The sequence below is a fragment of the Falco naumanni genome, chromosome 3, assembly GCF_017639655.2.
Source record: "Falco naumanni isolate bFalNau1 chromosome 3, bFalNau1.pat, whole genome shotgun sequence".
Taxonomy (NCBI): Eukaryota; Metazoa; Chordata; class Aves; order Falconiformes; family Falconidae; genus Falco; species Falco naumanni.
In genome coordinates this window covers 96,233,305-96,257,470 of record NC_054056.1, presented here as the reverse complement: position 1 = coordinate 96,257,470, position 24,166 = coordinate 96,233,305, and the positions used below count along the sequence as shown (strand labels likewise).

The 24,166-nt window shown below is 41.9% G+C and overlaps 1 protein-coding gene across 3 annotated transcripts in view; it reads right to left on the bottom strand.

Moving 5' to 3' along the window:
• The window catches only part of OXR1 (oxidation resistance 1), a 285,831-nt gene that overhangs the window by 222,385 nt on the left and 39,280 nt on the right, over positions 1-24,166 (bottom strand). For all 3 annotated transcript variants that reach the window (XM_040586186.1, XM_040586192.1, XM_040586183.1), the window contains one exon: positions 23,314-23,392. In XM_040586186.1, coding sequence (XP_040442120.1) covers positions 23,314-23,330 — 17 coding nt within the window. In that variant the 5' untranslated portion in view covers positions 23,331-23,392. Of the gene's footprint in view, positions 1-23,313; positions 23,393-24,166 lie in introns of those variants that run through there.

Here is a 24,166-nt window from a genome sequence, read left to right as displayed (position 1 = left end):
TTTTCTATTATCATCACAAACAGTGCAGACACGCTATGCCAGCCTTCTCTAGCATTCTCAACCTCCTATAAACACCACAGGGTTCCACACATCTAATCTGCTTCATATTTTCAAATGTAGTTTACTAACTTTGGGAATTTAAGGGAATGTACTTAATTTGAAGCAGGTTTATGAGCATCTTATTTATAAAGTATTTTGAAGATGCGTTATTTCATAAAGACCCATGTGAATACAGTCAGACAAAGATCATTTTTTTTCTAAGTTGCCCCCCTCAGAATCTCTTAATTCCCACTAGAATGGATGGAATATGCCCAGGACAAAGCCTCTATTACTATTCAAGCCCATTCCTAAGTGTGACCACAACAAGAGTTGAAGTTCTGCTGCAAAGGCAGCTGGCAGCTGAGACGACACGGTCCCGATGCATAGCAGCCTTGTTTCTAGCTTACAATCTGTTTCAGCTACCGATGCAAATGTATTTTTAATATAAAGGAGTGAGTCTGGTCTCCAAAGATCACAGGGGGCAGGGAGAGAGCTTCCCAGGTTCCTGACAACATTTTGAGTCTATGCATCTTTCTATCGCTGTTTGCACAACCCAAAAGATCTGACAACAGGACTAGTGATACCTGTAAAGTTAAGCACATTTGCATTTTCAGAACTAGGAGCAAAATGTAAAGTCATAAAATTATTGAAAAGGCATCATATTTTTAAAGCAAGGTTTAGCATCATATCATCCATGTAACATACTCCACTTTCTCTTTAGAAGGAGATGCAGTGGTCCCACGGGATTCAGCCATTCTTTCTGAATTAGTATTTCTTTCAGGGCCCACAGGGAGAGCCCTGAAACATCAGGAGGAAAACAACTCACCTATTCAAAGAAAGAACAACACAAAAGCATAAAAGATGCCCTCACTTTGTGAGTGGCTTTGCTTAAAGCAGGACAGAAACCCAGAGTGGGCAAGGAATGGCTACAGAGTGACAGAGGAGGGACAGAAACAGTGGGAGAGACACCTTTGATATCAAGGAATGTTGTGATACCTTTTATCGCTAGTGCTAGAGACGCTGGACCTGGCCTTTAAATAGATCAACTGCTACTGTACACTGACGTCAGTGTAAATCACTAAAGCACATTAAGTTTTACCATGACATCTATGAGAACAATTTCAAATTCAATATTAAAACTGTACAGCACCACCAGCCTCAGACCCCTGCAGCTTCCTCAAGTTTTGACAGGGTTGTGCGAATGTTAGCTGACAAGTACACATTACTTTCTCTTCCCAGCTGTGCCGGGTGAGAAGATTACAGCCCCAAGACCTGCCAGCCTAGCTGACCAGTCTGCACATCATTTCAGCTGTAAATGGTCTTGGGTGAAATATCTTCTTCCAGAAAGTGTTTAGGAAGTAACAACCAGAAGATGGAGAAGAATCAGAAAAACTGTGTACCCACATCCATGTGTGGAGTCTGGCCACTCTTCTGAATTTGGAAAACCCCTTGCTGCTACCTGTTATTTCTGGATTTTCCCCAAAATAAAACCAGAATTTACAAATATTGCTTCTCTTTCTAATTGTAAAGAGTTTTATGAAGCATCATGTAAAATCTACGTAATCATGAACCTCACCAACTGACAATACAGGCAGATATAATAGCTGTAAACTCACAAGGGGAAAAAGTAAAAATAAAAGAAAAATCCTAGTGTTTCATATAGTTCTACTTAAGAAAAGATTGTTTTGCCTCAAAATGTTTCCTGTTACTCTGATTAAATCCATTAATTCACTGTAACGTGAACAGCACTGGAAGCTCCACTGATCAGTGTGATTATTGCCAATATTTTCACATTAGCTTGTACGGGTTTAGCATTATTCTTAATTTGAGTCTTCAAACATGCTTTCACAGGACAACTCATTACTAAGGATTTTATTATGCACAGTAACATTAAAATTATTTTTATAAGTATATTCCATTATCTCATTGAACCTTCTAGAAGAATGTCATCTGTCATCAGGTATTCTGAAAACTAAACTCAGACTTTACACTGCTTTTCATTGCACACACAAACAATGCAAAATGGAATCAGCTTTTCTCCAAATTGCTAAGAATAGAAGTCTAGTACTGAAATTTTAGGTCTGGCATCAGAATAAAGACATAGGAGGGACTATCCAACAGGACTGAGTTTCCTTTTCTTCACCTGCTATCATCAGAACACGTACTCAGGAATCAGCAGAGCTAACCCTTCTGATGGGTAATACCAATATACCTCACGTTCCAGGGGCTTTCATTCCAGTGGCTGAGGAAAACATTTGATGGAGCCCATCAACATCCTGCAACAGAACAACCTCCAGCCTCAAGTCCAGTGAGTCTAGCTGTGTGATGGACAGTTAAGCTGTTTGTGTCAAAGCAGTTTGGGAACAGAACCACTGAATCATTTAGGTTGGAAAAGACTTCTACGATCATTAAGTCCAACCATTAACCCAAGACTGCCAAGTCCATTGTTAAACCATGTCACTAAGTACCGTATCTACATATTTTTTAAACACCTGCAGGGATGGTGATTCCACCACCTCCCCCTGGGCAGCCTGTTCCATTGCTTCAATACCCTCGCAGTATTTTTTCCTAATATCCAATCTAAACCTTTCCTGGAATAACATGAAGTTGTTTTCTCCTGTCCTGTCACTTGTTATCTGGGAGAAGAGACTGATTCCCACCTGCTTACAGCCTCCCTTTCAGCTAAGTTGTAGAGAGCATTAAGGTCCCCCCTGAGCCTCCTCTTCTCCCTGGTTCCTCAGCTGCTCCTCATAAGACTTGTGCTCCAGACCCTTCACCAGCCCCGTTGCCCTCCTCTGGACACGCTCCAGCACCTCAACGTCCCTCTTGTAGTGAGGGGCCTGAAACTGAACACAGTATTTGAGGAGCAGCCTCACCAGTATCGAGTACAGGGGGATGATCACTGCCCTTGTCCTGCTGGCTGCACTATTTTGGACGCAAGCCACAATGCTGTTGGCCTTCTTGGCCACCTGGGCACGATGCCAGCTCATGTTCAGCCGGCTGTCAGCCAGCACCCCCAGGTCCTTTTCCCCCAGGCAGCTTCCCAGCCGCTCTTCCCCCAGCCTGCAGCGCTGCATGGGGTTGGTGTGGCCCACGTACAGGACCCAACACTTCTCCTTGTTGAACCTCATACAATTGGCTTTGGCCCATCGGTCCAGCCTGTCCAGATCCCTCTGCAGAGCCTTCCTGCCCTCCAGCAGATCAACATCCTGCCCTCTACTTGGTGTCCTCTGCAAACTTGCTGAGGGTGCACTCAATCCCCTCGTCCAGATCATCAATAAGGATATTAAACAGGACTGGCCCCAGCACTGAGCCCTGGGGAACGGCACTTGTGACCAGCTGCAGCCTGGATGTAACACCATTTACTATCACTCTTTGGGCTCAGCCATCCAGCCAGCTCTAACCCAGTGTAAAGTACACCTGTTCAAGCCATGAGCAGCCAGTTTCTCCAGCAGAATACTGTGGGAGATGGTGTCAAAGGCTTTACTAAGGTCCAGGAAAACAACATCCACACCCTCTTCCTCATCCACTAGGCAGGTCATCTTGTCATAGATGGAGATCAGGTTAGTCCAGCAGAACCTGCCTTTTATAAGCCCACGCTGGCTGGGCCTGATCCCCTGGTTATACTGCATGAAGCACGTGATGGCTCTCATGATGATCTGCTCCATAACCTTCCCCGGCACCGAGGTCAGGCTGACAGGCCTCTAGTTCCCCAGACCCTCCTTAATGCCCTTCTTGTAGATGGGCGTCACATTGGCTAACCACCAGTCTTCTGGAATCTCCCCAGTTAGCCAAGACTGTTGATAAATGATGGAGAGTGGCTTGGCGAGCTTTTCTGCCGGCTCCCTCAGTACCCTCGGGTGGACCCCATCTGGCCCGATAGACTTGTGCATGTCTAAGCGGAGCAGCAGGCCACCAGCCATTTCCTCCTGGACCAAGGGGACTTCATTCTGCTCCTCCTCATCCCTGTCTTCCAGCTCAGGGGGCTGAGTACCCCCGAGGGTAACTGGTCTGACTGTTGAAGACTAAAGCAAAGAAGGCATTAAGTACCTCAGCCTTTTCCTCGTCCTTTTTGGCAATGTTCCCCATTACATCCAATAAATCAGGGGTCCTCAAACTACGGCCCACGGGCTGGATACGGCCCCCCAGGGTCCTCAATCCAGCCCCCGGTATTTACAGACCCCCCCTGCCCCCCACCCACCCCCTGCCGGGGGTTGGGGGGGAAACCAAGCAGCCGCAGATGACTGCCTGCCACTGCATCTGAGCGCCAGCCCCCTGGTTAAAAAGTTTGAGGACCCCTGCAATAAAGGATGCAGATTATCCTTGGCCCTCCTTTTGTCTCTAATGTATCTGTAAGAAAATTGTTATCTTTTATGGCAGTGGCCAGCCTGAGTTCTAGCTGGGCTTTCACCTCTCTAATCTTTGCCCTGCATAACCTCACGACTTCCATAAATCTTTACAAATACGTAATATATATTGAGATTTCCAGTTCACTTACTAGAGCTCAATTCAGTCAGTATGGCAACTGCTATATGAAACCGAGTCATGGGATGAGCAATAGAGGCTGAATTCACCCTCTGTATACAAAGGACTACTACATTTTGACCAGCAAGTTAGCCAGATCAGCAGATGTTTGGGCAACAGCCTGTGAATTAACTACTTAAGTTCTGGGTCAAAAAATTCCCACTGATAAAGGAGACACTGGTGCTGTCCAGGAGTATGCTTGGGCTGATATTTCACTGAGTCACTGTATGTTTGGTACGCACTTAGTTCTGCAAGAAGAGCCTTCCTTGCACAATCCACCAGTCTTGAAGCCAATGGGTAATGCTATCTTTATGACTTGGACTTGATTTAAATTAAGACCTATTTTGTTAATTTCCCCAGCCATTCAAGACATTTAATCATCTTTACACCATCACCGTGTCTTGAAGTAATGAACATAAGGGTTTGGAGCTACTGGCTCCAACAACAGCTATGTGCTGATAGGAGAAAGGGTGAAGGTTGCAATCCCAGCTCATTCTGGAGTTACTACTGAGTAGCCTTCCATGGCCACACCTCTGCCATCTGTATTTCTGCTTATTGGACTCTGCCTGTCTTGCTACAGGGGGCAAGAACACTAAACAAAACTGGACTAATTCTGTTTCTGCCACCACAATGGCTAAGCCTCCGATTTGGGCAAAACTAATAACTCCATATAAACAGGTTTTGTGATCTTTGGTACCAAGTCCTTTTCCACTGTATTTAAACATACTACTAGTTCTAAATATGGGAAAATTGCACCTCTGCCCATCAAAGAATGCCTCCCAGTAAGTCAATCTTTTTTCCAAGACTGGAACGTTGAAATGCATCACAGTTAACTTGTGTCTCCCATCATAACAAGAAGCATAAAATTTCCATATATTGGTTATACAAGTTAGTCTTTACATACAGCTGGGATTCAGACAAGACTACCTGTTGCCCTGGAATGAGTACAAGGATAAAAATGCAAAGGTTCAGGACATATTAACTGCATATCCATGCTACAGCATTAATACTCTCAATTCATAGGAGTGTTGTTACATAAAATGGTTCAAAATTATGGTGCATAATTGTAGAATCACGGGACAATTAAGGTTTGAGGGCACCTTTGGCACTTACCTACTCTAACACCCTGTGCAAAGCAGGGCCAACTTTGAAGACAGATCTAACTCTGAAGTCAGGACAAGACAGGGCCTTGTCCAGTCAACTCCTGCATATCTCCAAGGAAGGACATGGCAAACAGGTCAAGACAAGTCTTATTTCCCTCTACTCAGCACCCGTGAGACTCCATCAGAGTACTGGCTCTAGCACTTTGGGCTGTCAAGTGCAAGAAAGAAATTGACAAACTGGGGCCAGAAGAACTGGTTTCTCCAAACAGTAGCAACTGTTTTCCTCCAATACCAGTACCAAATAAAATCAGTATCAATTCTGACACATTTCATAGAGACTGTGGCTTTTTTTGCTATTGGAAAATTTTGTTCCTTAAGGTTCTGGGAAATAATTGTGTTTTGGGGCCAGAGGTATACTTGCCATTTCTGATTGATAGTCAGTTTCTGGTTATCCCATTCCAAAATTTGACATTTTTTATTACATTTACATTCCAAACAGAGCTATTGGATTTTAAACCTGAAGCTCCCAAACAAGTATACCTTTTGCCTTCCATACTGCCTTTTACTCCCAAATCTTGACCAAATTTGCATGTTTAGAGCTTCCTGAATGCAGCTTTCAAGTATCCAAATTCTTTTTATAAAAATGCAGCATAGGGACACACAATTTGCTTAAATGTTACAGTCCCCTTTCAAATACTGCAGTGAACTCTCACCATGAAAAACCTGTACCTGTCTCAAGGGAATTTTCATAAACATTACAGGAAACAAATCAGCTTTAAGTAATGCCTTTGTGCAACACACCACATTTTTATTCATTTCTGTACACCTTCAAACTTCTGCTACCTGACATACATAATTTAAGCACAACTGTCCCTCCTTCTTTCTCAACACACCAACACTCAGATACTCACAGAATGAAACAGCTGCATGTACCAAATTAACATCACTTATTATCGTTACATTAGATTCAACACAATGAACATTTTACTTTAGAATATTTTTAATATCCTCTGTGTGAGAAAACCAGTGCAATATAGCACCACTAAAAATATCTGCTAATACACAAATTATACAGGAGTAGCAGCAGTGCCCTGTGGGTCACGATGGCCCAGCAGTCTAAGGTGCTGTGTTCAAGTCACGGTCTCCCCTGAAGGTGTGGGTCCAAATCCTACTTCTGACAGCTCCCTTCTGGTCACCAGCAGCATTCCTCAGGGCTCCCTTCTAGGGCCAGTCCTGTTCTATATATTTATCAGTGCTCTGGATGCAGAAGTGGAATGCACCATCAGCAGGTTTGCCGATGATACCAAACCAGGAGGTGCTCTTGAGAGACGAGAGGCCTTGCAGAAGAGCCATCTAGATACATTGGAACATTGGGCTGTGATTAATGGGATGAAATTCAACAAGTCAAAATGCCAGATTCTGCAACTAGGATGGAGTAATGCCAGGCAAAATGGGAGAGCAGCAGCTGGAGAGCAGCCCTGCAGAAAGGGATCTGGGGGTGCTGTGACATCAGGCTCAGTATGAGCCAGCAGTGTGCCCTGGCAGCCAAGGGGGCAAACGGCAACCTGGGGAGCACCAAACAGAGCGCAACCAGCCGGCCCGAGGAGGTAGGTGATTATCCTACTGCATTTAGTGTTGGTCCAGCCTCACCTTGAGCACTGCGTGCAGTGCTGGGCCCCGCAGTTTAAGAAGGATGTGAAGGCCCTTGAGTGCATGAGGAGGGCAACACAGCTGGTGAAAAAAGGGCTGGAAGCAGTGTCCTGTGAGGAGCGACTAAGGGCTTTCGGCTCGTCTAGTTTGGGGAAAAGGAGGCTGAGGGGCGACCTCATTGCTCTCTGCAGCTCCCTGAGGAGGGGACGTGGAGAGAGAGGTGCTGATCTCTTCTCCCTGGGGTCCAGCGACAGGACGTGTGGGAATGGTTCAAAGCTACCCCACCCCAAGGGAGTTTTAGAGGGGGCACAAGGATGCATTTGTGTACCGAGAGGGTGGTCAAACACCGGAACAGGCTTCCTAGTGAGGTGCTCGATGCCCCAAGCCTGTCAGTGTATGAGAGGCATTTGGACAATGCCCTTAACAACATGCTTTAACTTGGTCAGCTGTGAATTGGTTGGGCAGTTGGACTAGATGATCGTTGTAGGTCCCTTCCCACTGAAATATTCTATTATATTCTATTCTTACCAAAAAAAAAAAAAAAAAACGCCAAAAGGAGGGGTCTTAAATTAAAATGGGACCTTTTAATTAAACGGAACCTAATTTTCTCAGCCTAAAGCAGCAAGCAGTTCGGAATCCAACCCTCAGAATCTGGTTTCTGCTTCCTCCCCACCACAATGCATGCCCTAGCCCTGCATCTTCCCTGCACCAGCTCTGATGCTTGATATCAGGCTATATGCCTCACTGATGTAGCAAGAAACGTTACTCCCCGGAGCTGATTGTCTTCTGCTTTAGGGAGTGGGACCCACCTGCCAGGAAATCACCTAAGAAGCTCTGGCACTTCCTTAAGTGGCAAGAGCAGGGCAGTGAGTGGAGCAGAGTATGACAGGGTGAGGCCAGAACCTCCCTCCCTCTGTCCCCCTTTTGCCAGAGGTGACCTGTTATTTTGGCCCCAGAAATACAGCTTCTATCTCACAAAAAGGCCCTTTTTTATTTATTTATTTTATTTTAACTTGCTCTCTTTGGATATTGCATTGTATTCTTGTTTTGTTAAAATTCAAAAACCTCTCAAAAGCATGTATGAATCAGTAAATTAATTAAATTTTCACATTACATTTAGAGTTAAGTACACATTAAGTGATATTCTGGAATACAAAGTATTTCTGAAAAAACAGGTCACAAACATCAGTCACAAGAACACTCTTCCCATGAATGAAGTGGAATACTGGGATTTTTAGCACCATAAGCTGTAAATGTTAAATATCCGGTACTGCAAAACACACACAGCATCAGATCATCATAAATTTGCAGCTAAAAAAGATGAATTAATGAATTATTCCAGAGTAAGAAACAGACCAAGGGAATGTTTTAATTATGTGATATTAACACAGATTCCAACAAAGGTACCTAATGCTTTCCATCTGCAAATGCTACCAAACATTCCTTCAGTAGAGTTACTTACCTACTCAAAATACTTACCTACTACAAAAATACTCATCTGGTTTTCTCCAGAACCTTAACCCATGGGGTGCTGTTAACCTATCCATTCTTACTAGGCAAGCAGCATTACAGTCCCTCAACACACACAGGCATGTTTTACAGAACATCCTCACAGAAATGAATGTTAAGATCACCATCTCCTGAACTGTTAATGCCAAATGAGTATTTAATTCCATGTTCCAGGCAGCAATTCTACCAGTACTACAATTCTGAAAGGAGCACATTTGCCTGCTATGAACGCACAGCAAGTCCAGCATGTTTGAGTCTGCCAGACATACAACAAAATCAATACGCAGCTGCCTAAAGCAGTAATCCACAGCTGTAAGTTGCAGGGTGCTGGGTTGGCTGATCTTCCTGTGGGATACATTTTGGATGAAACCTGAAATAAGTATCCAGATTTCTTTATTTACTACTTCTGGTTCTTTATAGTCTTGCAAGTGTTACAAACATAATTTACAATAGTAATATATTAACTACCTTATACAGGCATCAGTCCAAGTACTGTTAGAAGTTATTTGATCTAAACTGAACTGACAGTATAGTCTCTTCCTAATGTCTGAGGGAAAACGGGGGGGGGGGGGAGGAGGCAGAGGGAGGGGAAAGGGAGGAAGAAAGAGCATGAAATAATTGTATGTCACAAGCAAAACAGCAACTTTGAAGTCTAGAACCTCCTTAGCTTCATTTCAATTGTAATCTGAATACTGAGATCATATGAATCAGAACAGATGTACCTAGAGTATTTGAGATTGCTCAAGCACCCTAGAAAACTGGTAGTGAGAAAGCATTCACTAAATAAATTATGCATTGAAACACCTATTCAGAAATGTAGCTTTTTTCTACAGTCCCTTCCTAACCCTACTTTAATACCAGTTGAGGGGCTTGCATGGGGGGAAGAGAGACAGAGAACTGCATGGGGCTCCAGCCACCACTGAGGGTAAGAAAAACCCTAACACCAACAGGAGTTCACAAGTTATTCAGTGGTCCGAGGATTTCATTCCCTGATTCAAGTCTCCATTTTGGAGAAGGTTGCACAGGAGTTGCTGGACCTATGAAACAGCAGCAACGTAACAGGACGCACAGAGCCACAGGTTAACAAGTCTGCAGGCATGAGCCCTGCATAACTTATAGTTAACAGCATTTCCCTTCTAGTAACACATTGCAATGGGTGAATTAGGTGTGCAGATGAGATTTCATTTGGATTTTTAATAAAATTACACAATAAACCACAACATTCTGTCAAGTCAGCTCTTTCATATTAGACTATAATAATGGACAACACAAAAGGAGAGGGGGAAGGTTAAATCTGAGGCCATCATAAACAACAAATACAAGAAGATTTCAACAAGAAATCCCTGTAGAAAGTTCAATTTCTTGTTTTCTAGCAGATCATTTATCCTGAATTAATGGCCTGAACAGAACAAAAAAATCTACCAAATCCTTTCTTAATGTTATGTAGGTTACAGTCACTATTAAGAACATGCACCAAATTGTAGCAAAGTACACATTTAACTGACAGTAACTATTTCTATGAAGACAGTCTCTTCCAATAAATTGACTTTCAGGAACTTTCACAAGATGGACTGGACAGAATCTACAGAAGTATTTGGAGGAAAGAAGAAAAATTATTTTTTTAAAGAATCTGATCATCAGTATGTATGCTAGCTATTTCACAATCACCTGCCAGTATCTGCACTCTTCTGTATACAAGCTGTTCAGTGAGGCAAGGTTCAACCTTTTCACATGAACATGAGCTCTCCACTCACTTTAAAACCAAAGTAATCATATTAGCTAGACATGATGTCCAGACTTAAATAACTTCCATTATTAAAGGAAGCATGATTGACTTTTTTTCTGAGATTAAAACTGCATACATTTTAGCTATTCCTAATCACAAGGACTGAGACCAAACTTAACATTTGCATGTGCTGCGAATGCTTCCACTAACAAATGTCACAAAGCACAAATAAGAGAACCAGAAGAAGCTCAGAAATCTTTTATCTTGAGTGGTGCATGAGGAAGTGCTTCTAGTAAATAAGATACACAGATATAAGACATAAAAAAATAAGATATATAAATGAATAAGGTAAGTGACAATATTTTAATTATTATTTAGAAAGGGACTATACACTTTTTCAAACAAACATATTCCAGGATGCCAATGCAAACAGCAGGTAAGCGCCACACAACGATGTTGTGCTTTACCAAAGGAGCGGTTTTCTTTCAACAGGACTCTACTAAATACAATCTCTCACTTAATAAGGTATAAGGATTTCCCTACTCCTGTGTGGCAGCTGCAGCCAGACCTGCACCTGTGAGCGGAGCCCTTATTGATCGGAAGGGGAAAGAACAGAGGCTGACCTCACACCCTATGTGAAGCCCCCCTGAAGGGGTTTCAGGGAAACAGCTAATTTTATGGGCAAGCCAGACTTCTACCATTACCATGACTGCACCACCAGACATGACAGGATACTGCCACACAGTACTTTTTCCTTCATGTAAGGTTTTCTCCAGCAAACAAATGGCTATCACCAAACTTCTCATCCTGGTTTTATGAATGTTGCCCATGGACTACAGGAGAATACAGCATGGCAGAGACCATCTCATTATATGCTCATCACAAAGCATAATAGATACCCAGATTTGATCAGTGCTTATCAGTCGGTGCACGTGACTGAACAACTGAAATGGATAGAAACAACTTCCAGTATTTCTCTCCTGATGCCAAATCCACAGGTCACTTTGGGAAGAATTAGATTAAGTTCAGCCAAGTATATGCTATGGAGGTGGAGATTAAGGGAGTTTTGAGATCTCTCATTACTTCTATGGCTCATTAGTGGATAGGGCAGTGTATATCCAACACTTTGTGGTCTTCAAAGATATCTTTTTAAACAGAAGTAAAAGGAATAATCAGGATACCATGCTCACCTGCTCCCTTTGTCATTGAAACAAGCCTACACAGGCAGTTCAAAGCATGCCTGAATTTGCATTTATCTTACTGAGAAACAATCCATTACCAGAAGCTAATGATCTTTTTTGCCCTAACGAATCTAGCTTGAAACAAATCTACCAGGGGCTCCATGCTGTTCACAGTTATTAAAATATGAAAGCTGAACTAACTCTGCTGAGGACATTGATGCTTAACTCTGATGTCAATTAAATGTCAGCTTCATGAACTGGAATCAATTCAGACAATGCAAGTCCATCCTCACATTAAAGATTATGCATGCAGAAGCTCTGCTCTCAGTGCAGGGGTCCTGGATCTCTACTGGCATAAGCCACACTGTAGAGGGGCAGGCCCAAAAGGCATCTTTGGTGTGAGGAAGCATGAGTGCCTGGAAAGCGAAAATAACACAAAGCTGTTTCTGATAACATAGAGATGTTTGTGATAGCATGGGCAGAAAGCTACCAGCTACAAGCCAAGCTTGCATGTGGATCTACTATGAACAGACATCATCACAATATGGGGCAGCCTATTATTCTTTCTGCTTCCAGTGCTTTTCATAACACATGCAAATGATTTAAAAAACCCATTATTTATATGTAGGTATGCCTGTCTTGAAGCCAAAGTTTTGCTCCACTTGCAAAATTCAGGTAATGCTGTCTTTTTCCTGTGAGCCAATCCACTGGTCGCTGCTAGAAATATTCACCTTTATCTCACAGCAGTAATTTCATACTCTTGTTTAACTGGAATGAATTTATTTTCCTGTTCCTTCAGTCCTAGCGCTAGGCTCTGATAGCTCTCGCCCTCCTAACACAGCAAAGCATCAGTAGCTGGTCCCCATCACTGCTGCAAGGCTACAGAGACTCCCCACCAAAGCACCCAGGTACTTCATTTAATGCCTCCTCGAAAAGGAGGGCCCACAAGCCTTACGTCTTACAGCCTTTAAGGAAACAAAACTACATGCTTTCCTACCTTTCTTTCTCATTAAGTAAAATGAGAAGCAGGGCTGTACCACAGCCTTGGGGCAATCAGCACTGGGCAAAGCAGAAGCTATACACACAGCAGTGTTGAGATCCTTCACTCACTACCTGGTGTGGGGTTTACTGAATAACAACAACAAATACCTCTCCATGTGCAATTTTGCTCACCTCCTTTTTTATAAGGGAAACACTTAATTTTCAGGAGACAATACTGTAAGCATCAACTAGAATATAAAAATAAACTGCAAATATCTATAAACTTGTCTTTTTATCTGACGGGTGTCAGTTAAGGTAAAATAAAAATTAAAAATTCTCCATAAGGAAAGTTATATAAGTAGGTGAGTGGGTTTAAAAACAAGTTAGATTCACCTGCCAAAGCAAGTAAGCTACCAGATGAAAGGCAGGCTTGGTCTGAATATGATTAAAGCCTTATTTTTTCCCCAAAGAGCACAGATTTAGACTTGCTGAAGTCTGCATATTTAAAATACACAATAGTAAAGATGAGCTATTGAGTCATCACCAATTATTTAAAAAAAGAAAATTGTTTATTTATAAAGACACTGACATTTATAAAGGCAAGAAGGACTCACAGTTGAAGAAGACGCAGTCTTTGGCATGTGCAGGTTTTGTTTTCCTTTTCTAACTTAATTTGCTTTGCTTCATCTCCATTTCTAACTTCAGAAGTCTCACATTTCAAACCTTTCTTTTTTGGCTTCCCCTATCATGGCCTTTAGAGTTTGTGGCTAACCTTTCACATACCTTAAGGAAATGTCAACTGTTAACACAATAGTCCTGTCTACTTAAAACAGGTGAAACCAAAGAAGTGTTACAACATAAATCAAAGCCTCCCAGCTGCCCAGCAGTCAAATGTCAAAAACATCAATTTGTTTAGCTCCTTAGATGACACCGGTTCCCCAACAACTGGACTAAAACGCAATTAAAATTAAGAGGAAGCTGTGCTGAGATTTCATAGATAAGAAGCGAGCAACAGGCCACCAAACTGCCTTGCTCTTTAGCTGCTGACCCCACCAGCAGCCCAGACAGATCAGACTGGGGACACTGGCATTGACCAGATTTCCAGCATCTCTGCCATGAATTATAACGCCTGCAGGAAAAACATGGCTCAGTGTCAGGACCCTTCCTGTGCTGCACTGCTTTACCGTGCTCTCCTAAACAACCCCTCCTCCACAATAACTCTTTATCTGCAGTCTAGCCCAGCATCCTCTTAACAAACATAAGAGCATCCATGTTGGCTCAGACCAGTGGTGAGCCTATGTAAGCATCCTCTAGGGCAGTGGCCAAGACCAGCCCTAAGGGAGAAGTCAATACAGTAGCAAACAGCAGGTCAAACAGTAGGACAAAGCTTCATTGTTCCCAGCAATACAGAGTTCAGAGGCTTCATAATGCAGAGGCACTTCTTTGTGTTTTACCACTTGCAACAGACCACAAGTCACTGAGGCTGGTGGTTGTCACAGCACTACCAAAACTATCAAGCTGCAACAAGGCTTTTACCATCCCACACCAGGTTAACTTCAATAAGTAGTTAACACACCTTGCCCCAGCCCAGCCACCAATCCCCCACAAGGTTTCAACAGTTCATCTACTCTTCATGCTGTTTCTTCATACTCTTCAGGCCAGTCCACCCTGCTTCTTGCCTCTACAGCATCCTTCTCCTTGTCTCTCCTCCATCCAGGGTACCCTCTCGCCTCCCTCTGCTTCTTCCAGGTCTCTCTTCATCAGGTACTCCTCTCCTATACCCCTTAGAGCTATTTAACTTATTTAGCAGGAACCAGCCACAGCTGCACATTATCCACAGCTGCACATTATCCACGCCAGCCAGCCCACTGCCCCTGAAGCCAGCCCACAGCTGTATATTATCAATGTTAATTAGCCCAGCTTCATTCCTCTACAATTTCTCCCTTTTTTCTTTTTTTTTTTAATTCTTAACATTTCATACCTTATGTTTTTAACAATCATCACAACCTTTTTACAAATAAACTTTTCATACAGTCCTCTATAATTGCTCTACAGGTGGTGACCTCTGGGGATCCTCCAGACCGTCCTTCTGCTCAGAGCCAGCTCAGCTGTAGCCGATTGCTCATGGCCATAACCAGCTGGGTTTCGATTATCTCCCAGGATGGAGAGCATACAACCTCATGGCAATCTGTTCCAGTGTTTGACCACCTCCACATTAAAAAAGAGGGGGTTTATGCTTCCTGAACCTTTTAGCATTCACATGCTGCTGCAACAAATTCCAGAGCCTCCCTATGCACTGCCTGAGAAGTCACACACGAGCCTGGTGTATGGGGTGGGGATGGTAACAGAGGCAACACTTCTCATGTCTCCCTAGACCCTGCACAGGACCACTGCTCTAACTTAATGTGAAGTGGTGATCATACAAAGGCTCTAAGACCACAGCAAAAGTCTTAACACCACAGTATTCATTAATTTTATTGGAATACTCTGAGATACTTCATTTTCCTGCGTTCTTGGACTTTCCCCATGTTGTCCGTAAAGATTCCTTTCTTCGTCACGAGCAGTGGAGACATCTAACATTGCTCCATAATACTCACAGAAAAAAGATAATTCTGTTTACAACTAGTTTCTGCTAATAAATGCCACATCATTTCTCATCTTTCAGATTAGAAAGAGTCAGAGAAAATGCAATGATTTGCCAAAAGGTAAATAACTTTTGATGGCTTTTTTGCTTTTATGATTTGCATTTATTTCTCCCCTTCCCATGAGACTCCCCATCTGCTGTATACATCTGAAATGGCATCTGATAATTCATGTTAAGAAAGCAGAATCTTCAGACTCACTTTTTCATAAACATAAGCAGGAATAGAGAAATAAATTAGAATAGAATCAAAGAATGGTTTGGGTTGGAAGGGACCTTAAAAATCACCTAGTTCCAACCCCCAGCCATGGGCAGGGACACCTTCCATGAACGGGGACACCTGGTCTCTTGAAGGCCAGGGTAGCTACCTTGCTGTGGCACTCCTCACTGCCCTAATGATCTTGAACTCCACCATTGCATGGTCACTGCAGCTAAGGCTGCCCTTGAGCTTCACATTCCATACTAGCCCCTCCTTGTTGGTGGGAACAACGTCCAGCATGGCACCTCTCCTCATTGCCTCCTCTCTCACTTTAAGAAGGAAGTTATCATCAATGCATTCCAGGAACCTCTTGGATTGCTTATGCTCTGCTGTGTTGTCCCTCCAACAGGTATCGGGGTGGTTGAAGTTCCCCATGAGGGCCAGGGCTTGGGAATATGAGGCTGCTCCTATCTGTCTGTAGAGAGCCTCAACCACCTGGTCTTCCTTGTCGGGTGGCCTGTAGCAGACCCCCACTATAATGTCACCTGTCCCCACCCTCCCTTTAATCCTGACCCATAAGCTCTCAGTCACCTCCTCATCCATCCCCATGCACTCCAGCTGGTCACTGACACAGAGAGCAACACTCCCTCCTCGCCTCCCCTGCCTCTTCTTCCCAAAGAGCCTGTACCCTTCCATTCCAACACTCCAGTCATACCATGTCTCCATGGTATCAGGAAATCAGACCTAGAATTTTGTGTTCAGAAAATAACCTTGTCCACATTAAGAAATAAGTCAAAAAAATGGGGCTTTAGGGATGAGGGACTTCATCTGACTGAGCAGTTCACAGGAGAATTATGCATTTAAAGTAAGATGAATACAAGAAGCTGACCAATCACTCGTCATACAGAGGAACAAAAGAGTTTGCCATGAAAAGGCTTATGACACTGATGTTTTTCTATCACTGTGGTTATTTAATGCAAAGAGTATCTTAAGCATTATATTAAAGATGGAAGATCAAATAGGGACAAAACCTAAGACTACATGGCCATCCCCAGCAACTCATGGAGTTTGTTGCAGAGTTTTGGACTGGCTCTTGAGAAAGTTCCATTTTTTCTGGAAAAAAAAGTTAAATAAATAATAAAGCAGGTTTCTAAATAAATAATAAAGCAGGTTGAAATATGGCTAAAAGGGTGGAAGTCATGCTGTACTGAGGCAATAAAAAGATTACAGTGATTAAAGGCAAATACAGTATGACATAACAAGCCCAGTACAAACCTGGGTTGGCCCTTTTGGCTTTGCTATAATGCAGATAAAACAATGAATCACACCAGACTATCCAAAATAGATCATGCACCATGTCTAGTGGTAAATAAATTACCCCTGTTCCTCAAACGGCTCTTTTCATAAAGAGCCATCCTTCTTGACGGTCTGGAGAGAATTCAGTGAATTTTCTTCCTGTAACTATGAGAACCAGGAAACAGCTAAAATTCCCACATAGTAAGTTCATTTTTAACAACTAAAGTTTTAATATGACTACCCAGTTATAGAAGATTTGCCATAAAAATTATACTTGTATTAATAATGCATTTTTGGATGTTTATACGCTCAGAAACTGTTACAGAAATGACAAATCAAAATACTAGCTGTAGGCAAACCAGCTTCTAGTCTTCCTCTGATAATTACAGTTAGGGAGCTTAATGAAATCCAGCATATCAGATTAGTTTCACAATCCCTACACCTCTGACTTTTACTACCACAACATTTTCCAACAAGTATGGAGCAAATGGATTAGATCTCCAGACTAATCTTATAGTCTTCCCTTCAGACTGACTTTCTTGTATACTTTTCAGCAATACTTAAGAAAATATTTTCCAACTAATTGAAAGTCACTTAGTGCTCTCACCAAATTACTCCTCAGCGAGTCTGATACAATTTCTTTTTCCCAAGTGCCTTTGATTTCTTCTCTGTACACACAGACATGCACTTAATTAAAACTTTCTAGTGAAGTGGCATTAGCTAGACACAAAAGGCATACCAAGTTGCTCTTAGGCTTCCTGCCAGAAAGCCAGCAGTGCTGATGCTCTCGTTCATTTACTTTAAAGGGTCAGCAGAACAGACAATTTATGACCACATAAATACGGAGCCAACAACCTATGACCACTATCTGCAGCAATACAGCACAGACGCAGCCATTTAGTTGGTCCTGTTCCCTTGGACTGCTTCATGTTGCCGAACGCAGTTCAAAACACACTTAACTAAGTGTCTTCTGTAACATCGTTAATAAAATAAATCACCAGTATGAGTGTCTAAAAAGGTGTCAGGGAGCAGCATGAACAAATCTCATTAGCAGACAACAGGATTTGTGTGGATATCTACTATTCACCATGTTGAAAATTTAACCCTGGGGCTTTATACACACAAGCAGGACACAGACGTATCACACTGTGAAATGAGGTTTGGTTATCAGGATATTGGGATTTTTGTTAGGAAATAAAGATATAGGGAGAAAAGCCTTTTGCTCTGATAGTATTATGATTGTAGGAAGGGAAATGAAAAAGCGTGTGAAGAAAGGGAGACATCTGAGAAATCATGTAATTGCCAGAAGCATCTGAAAGTCTCTAGGACACCACAACAGCTCTCATCATGTGCTATCAGTTCTGCTTCGGAAGGTTTGAGATATGTATCTGGCAAGCAGTCCCCAAGAGAAAATATATTTCTGACCACTAGTGTAGCTATTCTTACATGTGAAAGATGCAGCAGGATCTAGATGATGCCACTTGGTTCCGTTAGGTGCTGTCATACATGTGCCTTTCACATTAAAGTTGAAATTAAACCAGAGTGGGTTTCAATTGAAACTAGGTTTCATGTGTGGCAGCACTGCTAATTCTCCGACCTAAAGAAGAGAAATCCTAAAATTTATTTTTACAGCCAGAATCTCTCAGAAGTAGTTCTGCTAAGACTTGAAACATACCAACTGGAGATCTCTGCAGGGCACTGAGGCCCAAGCTCAGCTCAAAATCTGAGGATGAGGAAAAGTTCAACCTTGTCTAGAAAATATCTTCATACTTTCCTGTACAAGAAGAAATGACTGAACTGGAGCATGAGTACCTTCAACTGACTTCATCATTCAGCAAGACTGACCATCAGTTTATACCCTGGCATATCTTCCTCCAAATGCATTTCTTGAAAAGCAAAACCAAACAACATTCTCCTCATCCTGCATACTCTTGGTAAAGAAGATGAAATCCTGACTTCTAGAATAAAAGCAAAAGAATTGCACTGACTTGAGAAATGCCAGTTTTGCCCTTCAGCAGGAGCTTGAACATGGTCTAACAGGGAAGAGCTCAGCCACATATACGACATATATTAAGGGTCTTGCTCAGAAATCCCATGCCTCCTGAAACTTCCAAAGCGTAAGGAAACTGGAAACGTGACAAGAAAGGTGTCTGCAGTTTTGCTCACTCACTAATTGCTTGAGATCCAGTGGAGAATTAAATTAACACACAAGCATTTCAATGCAAATCAAAACAAACAAAACACAAAAAACCAGTCACTGAGATATTCAGTCCTCTTTGCAATGTGAAGTGCCATCCACTTTTGAAGAAGAAACTTATGGTAGTGTCCTGGTTTCAGCTGGGCTAGAGTTAATTTTCTTCTTAGTAGTTGGTGGAGTGATGTCTTTTGGATTTGGTGTAAAAACAATGTTGATAACACACTGATGTTTTTAGCGCTTGCTAAGTAGTGCTTATACTAAGTCAATCACTTTTCAGTTTCTCAGGCCTTGCCAGCAAGAAGACTGGAGGGGCATGAGAAATTGCGAGGGGACACAGCCAGGACCTCCTGCTTCTCACAAATGCTTCCTTCAGTCTGCTGAACTCATTTAAGAAGTTTATGTAGCTGGGCACTGGGGGTTAGGTCTGTCACCTAGGCCATCTTTTGAAGTGCTCTGACCTAGGCTACAGAAGGAAAAGAGAACTGAGCATGCCGTCCAGGAGAAATACTCTCCGGCTGTGTGGATATTTGTATTGGATCTGGCTGAGCCCCACTGCAGCCCTCAGAGCGCTGTGCCTGTGTTGGTAGCTAACAAGGGGGTGACACCACACCAGTGTTGGGGCTACCGCTGAGCAGTGCTGCACAGCATCAAGGCTGCCCCTCCAGCATTTCTCCTATTTTCTCACCAGCAGGCTGGAGGTGGGCAGGATCTTGGGAGGGGACACAGCCAGGACAGCTGACCCAAAGTGACCTATGGGACATTCTATACCATATGACATCTGCTCAGATATAAATACTGAGAAAGGAGGACGGGGACGGGACGGGACAGGACACAGACACACACCACACATTCATTATTTTCAATGTTCATCTTCCAGAGCAACCACTATGTGTACTGAAGCCCTGCTTCCCAGGAAGTGGCCAAACATTGCCTGCTGATGGGAAGTAGAGAGTAACATCTTTTGTTTTCCTTTGCTTCTGCATGCACAACCTTTGTTATTGCTTTATTAAACTGCCTTTATCTTGCCTGTAAGATTGGGGGGGGGGTCCCCTCTTACTTTCTCCCCTCCCTGTTTTGCTGAGGAAGAGAGTGATAGAGCAGCTTGGTGGGCACCTGGTGTCCAGCCAAGGATCCACCACAACACAGTTTAAATGAGTTATACAACATAATACTTCTAAACTGAAGAACGTATATAACCACAGGTTAGAGTATTCCTGAACATCATGATGCCAGTGGTAGGTAGACAGAGTTTACTAAAAATCCTGAGGATGTGCTAACTTAAAGCCTATCTTTGCAAAGCAATTTCCACATATAAAGTTGGTTCCCACAAAATAAAAATACCTTCTCTATAGCCACGTACACACTTTTCCATTCCACAGGAGGACAATGGGATCAGCAATTGCTCTTGCAAGACTGAAATAAGTACACAACATGAATAATACAACATACCAGAAACTCATTGGTATACATACTGACCTCTGCTATTTCAATGTTGGAGTCTATTGTAGATTTAATTAATTGAAGAAACATTAACACGATAGAGAAAGGGATGAGAGCAGAATACAACATAACACAGAGAAACCACAATAGTTCAGTGTGTAGAAGGATGGGATCAGCTCTCAAATTAAATTGGAATCAAGAGGAATTCACCTCTCTTAGTGATGTCAGTTCACATTAACAATACAGCTTTTTATAAAGCAGCTGAGAGATATCTTCCTCACATACAAATTGTCAAAGCTGTTCTAATATACAACACTCACTTTTATCGACTTCATTGCTCAGTCCGTTCAACACAGATTATTGACTAAAAATAGACTTTGTATACAAATTTAAGAGAAAGGTATAAATAAAAAAGGAACTGAGGTACTATATACTTGATAACTTCCAAAGATCTGGTGACAGTAGATAATTCAGTTTCTGAGTCAGAGTTTTGTAAATTTTGTTAAATATTTTGTGGAAATTATAATTAGCAATATATTATTAGAACTAATTAAAAACTGATTTTACAAGAAAATAAAACTTAAATTGTCATTTCCTATAGAAAAATAGCTTTGTTCCTCATGATATTTCCACATAAATACAATATTTGTTTTTAGGAAAAGAATTAACATATCAAACCAAGATTTACAAAAACTCTCAATAGTTTCAGGCAGTCTGTTTGCAGGGGTTTATAACTTTTACAGATGATCAATAAAACCTCAAGATTTTCTTTCTTTTTCACAATTAACAGTCCTCTATGAAAATTAAATTCAAAACCACTGCAACTGGGAGAGCAAAATACCTGGTAAGTACTCAATCACTGCGTAACTAAAATATGATACCAATCTCAAGAACACTTGATGTAATTTCCCAGTCTGCACACAGAAAGCTAGAATTACAGAAGACCACTCTGCCCCTTTTCCCTCCCAGAACCAGGAAATCCTTTATTTTGTCTAATTGTTTCAAACATCTGCATAAAGTGAGAAACAGCAGAACACAGTACAACTGAGAGGCAAGGAACTTCTGTTCCCAAGACGTGCCTTTTTTCATAAAACCTCTTGTTTGCAGACATGAAAGAGAATTTCATATTGTCTGCAGTATTCCTTATGAGGAATTTTCATTTGCATAGTAATCAAGATTCAATCTGGGAGAAAAAAAAAAAGATAAAGAATGAAATTTCAAGGCTACCAATCAAACACAATTCTTCATTTTGTCGTTGCTTTATAATGTTAAGAAAAGATAGACTCTCCTGAGAATAAAAAAAAGTTTAGATCAGCCCAGAAGGAGTTCATATGGGGTAATATTAAACAGTGGCAGAAATAACTAACCCACTACAATATAATGTAATGTAGTAATTTATTTCACTTAGCAGAATAACTTTGGTTAACTTAAGTGTTAACATTCTGCAGAGGCAATCAATTAAAACCCAAAATCCTCAAATGGGAAGTTTGCAATTCCTTGACTGCACCCTCAGCAACAGTTAACTTAAACGCATCATACTAATAAAACAAGTTCTGTACTTACCTAAAGATAAGACTAAAGTTTCCTTTTCCTGAAAAGTTACCCTAAAAATGTACTGCATTTGCTTTTTTGTATAGAAGGTAACAAGAGCCTGGAGTCAGATGCCAGTACCACTTCAGACAGACATAAAATATTCCATAGGATTTGTTGCCATGTGAGAGAGCGGTGCTCACGCTTGTAAGAGCACAAGGGACTGGGCAGGCCCTGGTAGCACCCTGACTCAGACCAGGCTGCAGCTCACACAGAAGCCTTGCACAACTGTGTGGGAGCTGACGCCTTGGAAAACCAAGCTGCTTTTTCTTGTTATTTACCACCCCTGATTCCTGCAGGCACTGAAGATGCTGCTTCATATGTGCTAGCTACTTAAGGGCAAACTAGCCTGCCCTCTTTCCAACAGTTCAGAAGAGGTGAGCTGCTTCTCCAGGTACCAGATTAAAGGTGCTCTGCCACTGCATGGGGCAAATGTCTCACTAGGCTGCCATGCAACTGGGGCACAAGTGTTCAAGTCCTTGACTAGCATGTACTAATAACCTAAAAGCCTACCAACAAGTGAAAAAAACAGGGAGCTCATACAGGGGAATAACGGTCTATAGTGTCTTTGTTTCACGAAGGAATCACAATCACCTCCAGACCCACAGGTGCAGAAGCTGGACCTGGCAAGGTGCCTCAAGGTGTCACGACAGCCTGTGCGGCTGCAGGAACTGTGGGGGAAGCAGGGCCACGCTGTCTGTTGACGATACAAGATACCTGATGCTTAAGGAGAGCACTCAAAGACGAAGGAAGGAGACAGCATAGATTCAAAAATGTTGATTTTTTGGAGACATTTTAGGGTATGACACTGAATCATGCAGAATAAGAGGTGGAGGTTACCTTATATTCAGTACAGACACCCTAAAATGGCAGAAAAGAACCTATCTTACACTGGTGCTTTGTTATCCTGGTGTTATTTTCCATACCCTGGAAACAGGAGGGATGCCCTCCAGCACTAGTACAGTGTCTTCTCTGGTAGTCTTGCTGTGACCCATAATGCCTTGGGGATACTATTTGACTTAGTGCTACATGGCCTGTATGCCACACACCTGTCAATTAAAGTAGACCAGAGCTGCACAGTAAAGAAAAAACAATCAATATAATAGAAAGAGCAATGTATCTAGCTGATATATTTGTATAACGACACATTTTAAAAAAATACAATTTTCAGATTGAAGTCACAACAGCAATACTATTTTTTGGAGATGAAAAGCAAACAACAAAGGTGAAAACTGACCTCTTAGTGCCAAACATGATGGTATGGGCTTGTTTCACATTTATGAATGCACTGCTCTGCACAGGCTGTTTCTGTTGACCTGGATGAAAAGAAAGAAAGATATTTTTAGATCAAGCAACCCAGGACCTTGATTTTAATATTTTGAACAATAACTAAATTAGTAAACATCTTCCAGTGCCACTTCAGAGGACACGTGGCAGTTATATAGAAATACTAAGGTTAGCAAAACAATGTAAAGATTAACAAACAAAAGATGAAAGTTAAATAAACTAAGATGAAATCCTACTGGTAGGGCTTAAACTTGAGGTTGTTAAAGCAGTTACTCAACAAAAGAGTTAGGTATAATGCTATATGGTAGTGCAACATCTAAAAGCCCTTGCCTCTGAAAAGGGAATTCACGTGCTGGAGTGAAATTCAGGTGCCTCAAAGCAACTAAATAAGAACTTCCTGAACTACCAGTCTGAACACAGCTATAGAAATTTACATCTTAACTGCATTTTGGTGTTCAATTTGTTGAATGACTACCATAGTAAATTAGTCATTTTTCCAGAAAGAAATCATTAATATAAATAAGAAATTTCCTGGAGTGGGCCTACTAAGTATGGGCCTCAGGAAATATTATTTAAACAAAAAAAATTTCCAAACTTTATATAAAATATAAAAAAATATATAAATATGAAAATACTATAGAATAGGAGAATAATTAAGTCTGCCTAGTCCAACCCTCAGCTCAAAGCAGGCGTAATGAGATCAGGTTACTCAGGGATATGTCCAGTTGAGTCTTGAACTTGTCCACAACCTCTCTGGGGAACCAGTTCCAGTAAAAACATTTTTCCTGATAAATTGTCATGGT